Source organism: Electrona antarctica (genome assembly GCF_951216825.1).
Source record: "Electrona antarctica genome assembly, contig: scaffold_335, whole genome shotgun sequence".
Lineage (NCBI taxonomy): Eukaryota > Metazoa > Chordata > Actinopteri > Myctophiformes > Myctophidae > Electrona > Electrona antarctica.
The window spans coordinates 32,501-44,768 of record NW_027638208.1 but is presented as its reverse complement, the minus strand read 5'-3'; the positions used below and the strand labels follow the sequence as shown (position 1 = coordinate 44,768).

The following is a 12,268-nucleotide window of genomic DNA, read 5'->3' as shown; positions in this document are numbered from 1 at the left end:
TGGGGGGGGGGGGTGTTTACCTGTGGGGGTGTGGCTTAATTGTTGTTACCTGTGGGGGTGTGGCTTGTTTACCTGTGGGGGTGTGTTTACCTGTGGGGGTGTAGCCTGGTACCTGTGGGGGTGTGTTTACCTGTGGGGGTGTGGTCTGTTTACCTGTGGGGGTGTGGTCTGTTTACCTGTGGGGGCGTGGTCTGCACGGTCGTCAGGTAGCTCTCCAGGGCCAGGCGTCGGTTGTTATTGAGCGTAGCGACCACTCTGGCCAGGTGAGTCTCCACCAGCCTCTGTCTCTCCCCTGCTACCTGCTCCTCTAGGGTCTGGAGCACAGACTGGAAGTGCTGTTAGGAGAGAGAGAGAGAGAGAGAGCGAGAGAGCGAGAGAGAGAGAGAGCGAGAGAGAGAGAGAGAGAGAGAGAGAGAGAGAGAGAGAGAGCGAGAGAGAGAGAGAGAGAGAGAGAGAGAGAGAGAGAGAGAGAGAGAGCGAGAGAGAGGAGAGAGAGAGCGAGAGAGAGAGAGAGAGAGAGAGCGAGAGAGAGAGAGAGAGAGAGAGAGAGAGAGCGAGAGAGAGAGAGAGAGAGAGAGATGAGAGAGAGAGAGAGAGAGTTATACATTCTCTCCCTGCTCTGTTCCTCTAAGGTCTGGAGCACCGACTTGTGAGGTCACTTGTCCTGCATGTGAGGGAACATAGTTTGACATTCTGAACCAGCGTTCTGGTGAAGCGGCAGTCACTGAAGAGACCAGGCTTTCCACCTCGGAGGGGGTGAAAGGTGGTCACCTCTACCTCTTCAAGAAGATACAGAGGTACTGGTCACCTCTACCTCTTCAAGAAGATACAGAGGTACTGGTCACCTCTTCACCTTAAACTGGACTACAAATAGACCGTTAGGGTTAGGGTCCTCACCTCGTTGAGGGCCTGGCGGTCAGAGCGAGGAAGGTTCTTGGACTGGTTGTCGGCCTCGGCCCATTCCTTCATGATCTGATATACAGTATGGAGACAACATGTTACTGTAACTACATTCCTTCATGATCTGATTACAGTATGGAGACAACATGTTACTGTAACTACATTCCTTCATGATCTGATTACAGTATGGAGACAACATGTTACTGTTCTGATGTTTACAGTGCAGACAGGATGTTACTGTTGTCTCACCTCTCTACTGCTCTGCCTGTCTCACCTCTCCTCTACCTGTCTCTCCTCTACCTGTCTCACCTCTACCTGTCTCACCCCCACCTGTCTCACCCCACCTGTCTCACCCCCACCTGTCTCACCCCCACCTGTCTCACCCCCACCTGTCTCACCTCTACCTGTCTCACCTCTATACCTGTCTCACCTCTCTACCTGTCTCACCTCTCTACCTGTCTCACCCCCACCTGTCTCACCTCTCTACCTGTCTCACCCCCACCTGTCTCACCTCTCTACCTGTCTCACCCACACCTGTCTCACCCCCACCTGTCTCACCTCTCCTCTACCTGTCTCACCTCTACCTGTCTCACCTCTCTACCTGTCTCACCCCCACCTGTCTCACCTCTCTACCTGTCTCACCCCCACCTGTCTCACCTCTCTACCTGTCTCACCCCCACCTGTCTCACCTCTCTACCTGTCTCACCCCCACCTGTCTCACCTCTCTACCTGTCTCACCCCCACCTGTCTCACCTCTCTACCTGTCTCACCCACACCTGTCTCACCCCCACCTGTCTCACCTCTCCTCTACCTGTCTCACCTCTCTACCTGTCTCACCCCCACCTGTCTCACCTCTCTACCTGTCTCACCCCCACCTGTCTCACCTCTCTACCTGTCTCACCCCCACCTGTCTCACCTCTCTACCTGTCTCACCCACACCTGTCTCACCCCACCTGTCTCACCCCCACCTGTCTCACCCCCACCTGTCTCACCCCCACCTGTCTCACCCCCACCTGTCTCACCTCTACCTGTCTCACCTCTATACCTGTCTCATCCCCACCTGTCTCACCCCCACCTGTCTCACCCCCACCTGTCTCACCTCTCCTCTACCTGTCTCACCTCTACCTGTCTCACCTCTATACCTGTCTCACCCCCACCTGTCTCACCCCACCTGTCTCACCCCCACCTGTCTCACCCCCACCTGTCTCACCTCTCCTCTACCTGTCTCACCTCTATACCTGTCTCACCCCCACCTGTCTCACCCCCACCTGTCTCACCCCCACCTGTCTCACCCCCACCTGTCTCACCTCTCCTCTACCTGTCTCACCCCCACCTGTCTCACCCCCACCTGTCTCACCCCCACCTGTCTCACCCCCACCTGTCTCACCCCCACCTGTCTCACCTCGTTGATGCGTTTCATGCGTCTCTCCTCCAGGAACATCTTGGCTCGCAGGAAGCTGGCGTGCTCGTTGTCGTCGCCCGGCATCTCGAAGTAAACGTCCACGCCGTCCGTGGGGTGGGGGGTGGGCACTGAGGGGCGAGATACATAGACACACACACAGAGAGAGAGAGAGAGAGAGAGAGAGAGAGAGAGTTATTTTCTGTATAGAGGGTATGCATGCATCACTTTTTCAACAGCCCTGCGTACTGTTGAAAACGGGTGATATGCATTGAGAGGCCAGACTTAATCTGCCTGTTGAAACAACGTTGTTTCAACGTCTAATCTAAGCCTAGACTGCTAAAAAAACTAAAATTTTAGCTTACTTTTAGATGTCCATTTAGACATATAAGAATGCTGAGTGAGGAAGGCTGGCTATGGGAGGCCAGGCTAACAGAATGCTGAGTGAGGAAGGCTGGCTATGGGAGGCCAGGCTAACAGAATGCTGAGTGAGGCCAGGCTAACAGAATGCTGAGTGAGGCCAGGCTAACAGAATGCTGAGTGAGGCCAGACTAACAGAATGCTGAGTGAGGCCAGGCTAACAGAATGCTGAGTGAGGCCAGGCTAACAGAATGCTGAGTGAGGCCAGGCTAACAGAATGCTGAGTGAGGCCAGGCTAACAGAATGCTGAGTGAGGCCAGGCTAACAGAATGCTGAGTGAGGCCAGGCTAACAGAATGCTGAGTGAGGCCAGACTAACAGAATGCTGAGTGAGGCCAGGCTAACAGAATGCTGAGTGAGGCCAGGCTAACAGAATGCTGAGTGAGGCCAGACTAACAGAATGCTGAGTGAGGCCAGGCTAACAGAATGCTGAGTGAGGCCAGTCTAACAGAATGCTGAGTGAGGCCAGGCTAACAGAATGCTGAGTGAGGCCAGACTAACAGAATGCTGAGTGAGGCCAGGCTAACAGAATGCTGAGTGAGGCCAGGCTAACAGAATGCTGAGTGAGGCCAGGCTAACAGAATGCTGAGTGAGGCCAGGCTAACAGAATGCTGAGTGAGGCCAGGCTAACAGAATGCTGAGTGAGGCCAGGCTAACAGAATGCTGAGTGAGGCCAGGCTAACAGAATGCTGAGTGAGGCCAGGCTAACAGAATGCTGAGTGAGGCCAGGCTAACAGAATGCTGAGTGAGGCCAGGCTAACAGCCTATATTGATCCAGACAGCACAGCCAGACATTACATATATAGGCCTACCTGTCATTTCCACACACACGCACACACACGCACACACACACGCACACACGCACGCAGAGTTTCTACGTATGTGTTCGTGTTCGTGTTCGTGTTCGTGTGCGTGCGTGCGTGCGTGCGTGCGTGCGTGCGTGCGTGCGAGCGTGCGTGCGTGCGTGCATGTGCGTGCGTTGCCAGTGCTTATGTGTGTGTATATCTCTTCCATATGTCCATCATGTATAGAGTGTGTGCTATCTTCCTCTGTCAATTACAAAGCCATAGATAGATAGACATGACCAGAGTATGGATGCTGAGCGTGCATTAGCCCCCCCCCCCCCCCCCCCCCTCCAGTCTGGGGGGGGGGGGAGGATGCGGTCAGTGTTTACCCAGAATGCCCCTCTCTCTGTTAGCAGAACACAACGTTCCGATGCATTAGTGTATACATGTATAAAATCCGGGATTCGAACTCTGGTCAACATCCTAACCACTAGACCAAAGGGATATCCCTATCGATCGGGGGAGATATTAGAATTTTGAGGCCATCATGCATCATCGCATATACTGGCCAATCAGAATGCCTGTTGCCTGTGATTGGTTGGCTGATTTGCTCGTTTACGTAAATGTTCCCTTCAATGTCAACAACGTTTAATCTTTTGATGTTTAATTTACGTCACGTTTAGCGGAAATCTGACGGAATTTCTCCGTTCATTGTCAATGGAAAATCTTGAGACGTGTTTGGGGACAAAAGCTGTATATTTAAAAAAAAATCACACCCGTGTGAAGTGAGGGGCGCTCTTTTCATCTTACAACATCAATTACAACATAATGTTTGTTTTAGTCCTCAAAACAAACATTACATTTCTCTTTATTGTCTATGAGGCGTTTTCTTAAAACAAGCATCGTTGAAAGACAAACATTAAAGCTGTATATAGGAGACCCTGGCACCCCTCAAAAATCACACCCATGTGAAGTGAGGGGCGCTAATATATTAAACTCATGTTGATTAGGTGATGTAATGGTGATGTAAAACAAACGCCATTAACAATAAAGAGACAATATGATGTAAATGACACATTATGACGTACATTTTCCCTTCATTGTCAATGAACAAACAAACCACTAAAAAAACATGATGAGAGCTGATATGTGTTTGTTTCCTGCTCAATCATCTCTAACCAGCGTACTGGAAGCTCCAGAAGAACAACCATGCTTCTTCTGAACCGCTAAAACTCCACTAGGAGGCGTAGTACAGTCTGATAGGAGCTGCAGTAGCATGACGTCTCCACTAGGAGGTGTAGTACAGTCTGGTAGGAGCTGCAGTAGCGTGACGTCTCCACTAGGAGGTGTAGTACAGTCTGATAGGAGCTGCAGTAGCATGACGTCTCCACTAGGAGGTGTAGTACAGTCTGATAGGAGCTGCAGTAGCATGACGTCTCCACTAGGAGGTGTAGTACAGTCTGACAGCCTTGGAGCCGTCCTGCAGTGCGTAGTAGGCGAGTTGCCTGGGCAGGACGAGGCTCGCGGCCGCCTGGACGTCGCGGTCAGACATGGTGGAGCGGCGGGCGTGTTTGACGAGCCGCGAGGCCTCGCGGGCCAGACGCTCGAAGTTGTGCTTGACCCAGGAGTCGACGGCGGCCATGGCCTTGGAGGAGATGGTGAGGGGTCCCTGATTGGAGGAGATGGTGAGGGTTCCCTGATTGGTTCTCCTGAGGATCCTGTTGACGACGCCGCTGCAGCTCGCCCAACGCTCGCTCTCCCTACGTTGCGCGGCGGCTTTCGTGGCGGCTTTCCTCAAGCCCCTCCTCCTCCTCCTAATTGACACTAATTAGCCCTGCAGACCCCCATTTGAAGCGATAATGGCCAGGGACCCCCATAAGAGACAGACAGACAGACAGACAGACAGACAGACAGACAGACAGACAGACAGACAGACAGAACACTCACAGCTGTCTCCCCTGGTGAGCGGTGGTGAAAGCGTTGGCCTGCGGCCCTGCGCAGGTCCCTTGGGGTCGTAGAACGGGTCCAGGTAGTCTGTGCTCTGATAGGTTCCCGAGTCCACCGAGTACTCGGAGTACTCCTCCATAGGCTCCGCCTCCTTGGCCTCCGCCGTCGCCTTGGTGACCACCGGCTCCTCCCCTTCCTCCTCCTCCTCCTCCTCCTCGTCTTCATCAGCAGCAGCCTCGTCCTCATCCTCCTCTTCCTCTTCCTACGAGGTAATTAATATTCATCTCGTTAAGGTAATTAATATTCATCTCGTTAAGGTAATTAACCCATTTAGACCTGACGTCGAAATAAATAAAAAGTCTTCTGAAAGAATATATATTCAAAGATTTGTGCCGCATTTTCACGATTTTTCAAAAATAGCAGACCTACAAGCTCGTAGCTCGTAGCTTGAGCTTGTACATCTGGTATTTTTCAAAAGCTAAAGTATAACATAATGCTTAGTTAAAACACCAAAAGGGGTTCCCGCCCAGAATGGGTTAATATTCATCTCGTTAGGGTAATTAATATTCATCTCGTTAAAGGGAAACTTCACCCTTTTTTCAAAAGGTTGTTAATGTTAATGACATTTAGAAGATTTAGAACACTTTCCTGGGGGTCTTTATGTGAGTAATATGCAGTGTTGGGAAAGTTATTTTTTGTATGAACTAGTTCAGTTCACAGTTCAAAATTTAAATTTTGGAACTAAAGTTCATCGTTCAAAAAAAGGAACTATTATAGTCATTTTTTTTTGGTTTTTAATTATTGCCACGTAGGGTTATAGCCATATAAAACCGCAGACTTAATTCCAAATGAAGTCCAAACAACTTTGGGATTAATAAAGTGACAACTTTTACAATATCTTCATTACCATTATCCAAATGAATTTTACAAAAAAATGCTCTTTTAATGTGAAATCTTAATTATTTTCCTTGTCTTTATGGGCACACTTGTGAAAGCTGCATGCTTTTATTGTGAAGGAAAACGTTTCTGAATGTTCTCAGAGCCTGCATATCTCTGCATGCTGAAAATAGCTGATCTACAAGCTCAGCGCGTGGCGGACGTGACGCGTTGTGAGCATGTAGATCAGCTACTTTCAGCATGGAACACAAGTACAACGAAGAATAAATCAGGCATCAGTGAAGCTTCACTCACTGTGGAAGAGATATGTCTTGTTGGCCGTTCGTGGCGATATTATGGACACGACGCAAAAATAACCAACTAAGCTATAGGAAGCTATTTTTCGTGGCACATTATGTTTAATCAAACAACAACAAGTTCCCTCAGTGTTTGTGTTGGGAGTTGGGACAGTGTCTGCTGTCTGTCTGTGTGCTGTCTGCTGTCTGTCTGCGTGCAGCTGCGTGCATGATGATCATGCGATGCGCGCTCCAGTGACGGCAAGATTATTTAATTTGTGTCGGATAAGGACTTATTGGTTGGTTTTCCGCTAGATATTATAAGGCATGTTTAGGGTGTGTTTTAGCGCCGGGGATCGCCTGGATGGCTCCATGGAAACACTCACTCTTGAACGAAGTTGAACTGTGAGAAAGTGACGTTCACACACGCCAGAAATGAACGCGTTCACAATGACGTTCATCAGGCAGAAATACAGTACGTTACAGACTTATAGCATGTTACGTAGACAGCACTACGTCATAGCACTTTATAGTACATATGTATAGTAGGCCTATAATATAGTATAGTATGTATAGTTTATATATAGTTTCATTACATAGATACTCCACTGTTACGTTCTTAGCTTACGCATGTTTCAGGACTTTTATGTATGTGAAGTATGCCTTGCTTTTTGTTATTGCTTAAATGTAAATCGCTCTGGATTAAGAGCTTCTGATAAATGCCTAAATTGTAAATTGTACGTTCAGTTCACGTTCACCCGATCGTGAACGATCGTTCTTTGAACGTGTTCGGGTACAACACTGGTAATATGTGGTTTTAGATATTTTAGATTTTAGCAGTGAGCCCAGTGTCTCTGATGTCATGGACACTGGGCTCACTCATGTTGTCTCAGTAAGACAGCCCCTCCCCCTATCCACAAGGAGGAGCAGTGCACCAAAGCATTGTGGGAATTGTTGTCCAGGGTCATAACGGGGTCCATACCTTAGAGTATATATGAATAGAGACGGCACCCGGAGGAAACCCTAAGGGGAAATGGACATAGTGGCCGAATTTGGTATTGCAGCGCTGGGCCAGAGCTGGTCCGTTGACTATCATTGCACACGTTCATGATGACACGTGAACGCTGTTTCATACGTGAACACTGTTTCATACGTGAACGCTGTTTCATACGTGAACGCTGTTTCATACGTGAACGCTGTTTCATACGTGAACGCTGTTTCATACGTGAACGCTGTTTCATACGTGAACGCTGTTTCATACGTGAACGCTGTTTCATACGTGAACGCTGTTTCATACGTGAACACTGTTTCATACGTGAACGCTGTTTCATACGTGAACGCTGTTTCATACGTGAACGCTGTTTCATACGTGAACGCTGTTTCATACGTGAACGCTGTTTCATACGTGAACGCTGTTTCATACGTGAACGCTGTTTCATACGTGAACGCTGTTTCATACGTGAACGCTGTTTCATACGTGAACGCTGTTTCATACGTGAACGCTGTTTCATACGTGAACGCTGTTTCATACGTGAACGCTGTTTCATACGTGAACGCTGTTTCATACGTGAACGCTGTTTCATACGTGAACGCTGTTTCATACGTGAACGCTGTTTCATACGTGAACACTGTTTCATACGTGAACGCTGTTTCATACGTGAACGCTGTTTCATACGTGAACGCTGTTTCATACGTGAACGCTGTTTCATACGTGAACGCGTGCGATGATAGTCAACGGCCAGCGCCTTCACGATTTGTCCCAATCCATCCCAGAATGGAGTGAAATCTTCTCATGCGCTTTTGAGCAACTTAATGCAAGTGGATGGAGGAGAAATCTGGTGACGTCTCTATTCATATATACTCTAAGGTCCATACCTCCCTATAACACTATGACATCATAGGGTAACACTATGACATCATAGGGCAACACCATGACATCATAGGGTAACACTATGACATCATAGGGTAACTATGACATCACAGGGGGTCCATACCTCCCTGGCCTCCTCTCCCTCCTCCTCCTCCATCGCCTCCTCATCCTCCTCATCCTCCTCTTCATCCTCTACGTCAGCGCCGGCGGGGGAGGGGCTGGCCGCGCTCGCCGTCACTTTGGTCCTGAAACAACAGAAATAGTTCAAAGGGGTAATGTAGTCCACTATGGTCCTGAAAGGGTTAATGTAGTCCACTATGGTCCTGAAAGGGGTAATGTAGTCCACTATGGTCCTGAAAGGGGTAATGTAGTCCACTATGGTCCTGAAAGGGTTAATGTAGTCCACTATGGTCCTGAAAGGGTTAATGTAGTCCACTATGGTCCTGAAAGGGGTAATGTAGTCCACTATGGTCCTGAAAGGGGTAATGTAGTCCACTATGGTCCTGAAAGGGTTAATGTAGTCCACTATGGTCCTGAAAGGGTTAATGTAGTCCACTATGGTCCTGAAAGGGTTAATGTAGTCCACTATGGTCCTGAAAGGGTTAATGTAGTCCACTATGGTCCTGAAAGGGGTAATGTAGTCCACTATGGTCCTGAAAGGGTTAATGTAGTCCACTATGGTCCTGAAAGGGTTAATGTAGTCCACTATGGTCCTGAAAGGGTTAATGTAGTCCACTATGGTCCTGAAAGGGGTAATGTAGTCCACTATGGTCCTGAAAGGGTTAATGTAGTCCACTATGGTCCTGAAAGGGGTAATGTAGTCCACTATGGTCCTGAAAGGGGTAATGTAGTCCACTATGGTCCTGAAAGGGGTAATGTAGTCCACTATGGTCCTGAAAGGGTTAATGTAGTCCACTATGGTCCTGAAAGGGTTAATGTAGTCCACTATGGTCCTGAAAGGGTTAATGTAGTCCACTATGGTCCTGAAAGGGTTAATGTAGTCCACTATGGTCCTGAAAGGGTTAATGTAGTCCACTATGGTCCTGAAAGGGGGTAATGTAGTCCACTATGGTCCTGAAAGGGGTAATGTAGTCCACTATGGTCCTGAAAGGGTTAATGTAGTCCACTATGGTCCTGAAAGGGGTAATGTAGTCCACTATGGTCCTGAAAGGGGTAATGTAGTCCACTATGGTCCTGAAAGGGTTAATGTAGTCCACTATGGTCCTGAAAGGGGTAATGTAGTCCACTATGGTCCTGAAAGGGGTAATGTAGTCCACTATGGTCCTGAAAGGGTTAATGTAGTCCACTATGGTCCTGAAAGGGTTAATGTAGTCCACTATGGTCCTGAAAGGGTTAATGTAGTCCACTATGGTCCTGAAAGGGTTAATGTAGTCCACTATGGTCCTGAAAGGGGTAATGTAGTCCACTATGGTCCTGAAAGGGGTAATGTAGTCCACTATGGTCCTGAAAGGTTTAATGTAGTCCACTATGGTCCTGAAAGGGTTAATGTAGTCCACTATGGTCCTGAAAGGGTTAATGTAGTCCACTATGGTCCTGAAAGGGGTAATGTAGTCCACTATGGTCCTGAAAGGGGTAATGTAGTCCACTATGGTCCTGAAAGGGTTAATGTAGTCCACTATGGTCCTGAAAGGGGTAATGTAGTTCACTATGGTCCTGAAAGGGGTTAATGTAGTCCACTATGGTCCTGAAAGGGGTAATGTAGTCCACTATGGTCCTGAAAGGGGTAATGTAGTCCACTATGGTCCTGAAAGGGGTAATGTAGTCCACTATGGTCCTGAAAGGGTTAATGTAGTCCACTATGGTCCTGAAAGGGGTAATGTAGTCCACTATGGTCCTGAAAGGGGTTAATGTAGTTCACTATGGTCCTGAAAGGGTTAATGTAGTCCACTATGGTCCTGAAAGGGGTAATGTAGTCCACTATGGTCCTGAAAGGGTTAATGTAGTCCACTATGGTCCTGAAAGGGTTAATGTAGTCCACTATGGTCCTGAAAGGGTTAATGTAGTCCACTATGGTCCTGAAAGGGTTAATGTAGTCCACTATGGTCCTGAAAGGGTTAATGTAGTCCACTATGGTCCTGAAAGGGGTAATGTAGTCCACTATGGTCCTGAAAGGGTTAATGTAGTCCACTATGGTCCTGAAAGGGGTAATGTAGTCCACTATGGTCCTGAAAGGGGTAATGTAGTCCACTATGGTCCTGAAAGGGGTAATGTAGTCCACTATGGTCCTGAAAGGGGTAATGTAGTCCACTATGGTCCTGAAAGGGTTAATGTAGTCCACTATGGTCCTGAAAGGGGTAATGTAGTCCACTATGGTCCTGAAAGGGGTAATGTAGTCCACTATGGTCCTGAAAGGGTTAATGTAGTCCACTATGGTCCTGAAAGGGGTAATGTAGTCCACTATGGTCCTGAAAGGGGTAATGTAGTCCACTATGGTCCTGAAAGGGTTAATGTAGTCCACTATGGTCCTGAAAGGGTTAATGTAGTCCACTATGGTCCTGAAAGGGTTAATGTAGTCCACTATGGTCCTGAAAGGGTTAATGTAGTCCACTATGGTCCTGAAAGGGTTAATGTAGTCCACTATGGTCCTGAAAGGGTTAATGTAGTCCACTATGGTCCTGAAAGGGTTAATGTAGTCCACTATGGTCCTGAAAGGGGTAATGTAGTCCACTATGGTCCTGAAAGGGTTAATGTAGTCCACTATGGTCCTGAAAGGGTTAATGTAGTCCACTATGGTCCTGAAAGGGTTAATGTAGTCCACTATGGTCCTGAAAGGGTTAATGTAGTCCACTATGGTCCTGAAAGGGTTAATGTAGTCCACTATGGTCCTGAAAGGGTTAATGTAGTCCACTATGGTCCTGAAAGGGGTAATGTAGTCCACTATGGTCCTGAAAGGGTTAATGTAGTCCACTATGGTCCTGAAAGGGGTAATGTAGTCCACTATGGTCCTGAAAGGGGTAATGTAGTCCACTATGGTCCTGAAAGGGTTAATGTAGTCCACTATGGTCCTGAAAGGGGTAATGTAGTCCACTATGGTCCTGAAAGGGTTAATGTAGTCCACTATGGTCCTGAAAGGGTTAATGTAGTCCACTATGGTCCTGAAAGGGTTAATGTAGTCCACTATGGTCCTGAAAGGGTTAATGTAGTCCACTATGGTCCTGAAAGGGTTAATGTAGTCCACTATGGTCCTGAAAGGGGTAATGTAGTCCACTATGGTCCTGAAAGGGTTAATGTAGTCCACTATGGTCCTGAAAGGGGTAATGTAGTCCACTATGGTCCTGAAAGGGGTAATGTAGTCCACTATGGTCCTGAAAGGGTTAATGTAGTCCACTATGGTCCTGAAAGGGTTAATGTAGTCCACTATGGTCCTGAAAGGGTTAATGTAGTCCACTATGGTCCTGAAAGGGGTAATGTAGTCCACTATGGTCCTGAAAGGGTTAATGTAGTCCACTATGGTCCTGAAAGGGGTAATGTAGTCCACTATGGTCCTGAAAGGGTTAATGTAGTCCACTATGGTCCTGAAAGGGGTAATGTAGTCCACTATGGTCCTGAAAGGGTTAATGTAGTCCACTATGGTCCTGAAAGGGGTAATGTAGTCCACTATGGTCCTGAAAGGGGTAATGTAGTCCACTATGGTCCTGAAAGGGGTAATGTAGTCCACTATGGTCCTGAAAGGGGTTAATGTAGTTCAGGGTTAGGGTTTAGAAAATAAATGCATGGGAATTATTTCCTCGTCGTCGTCATGAAAGGGGGCGGGA

At 47.9% G+C, this 12,268-nt stretch overlaps 1 protein-coding gene across 1 annotated transcript in view; it reads right to left on the bottom strand.

Moving 5' to 3' along the window:
* The window catches only part of aplp1 (amyloid beta (A4) precursor-like protein 1), a gene marked incomplete at both ends in the record, with an annotated part of 36,056 nt that overhangs the window by 12,571 nt on the left and 11,217 nt on the right, over positions 1-12,268 (bottom strand). The window contains 5 exons of the mRNA XM_079531161.1: positions 177-335; positions 898-972; positions 2,303-2,430; positions 5,451-5,712; positions 8,689-8,737. Of these exons, the coding sequence (XP_079387287.1) occupies positions 177-335; positions 898-972; positions 2,303-2,430; positions 5,451-5,712; positions 8,689-8,737 (673 nt within the window). The remainder of the gene's footprint in view (positions 1-176; positions 336-897; positions 973-2,302; positions 2,431-5,450; positions 5,713-8,688; positions 8,738-12,268) is intronic.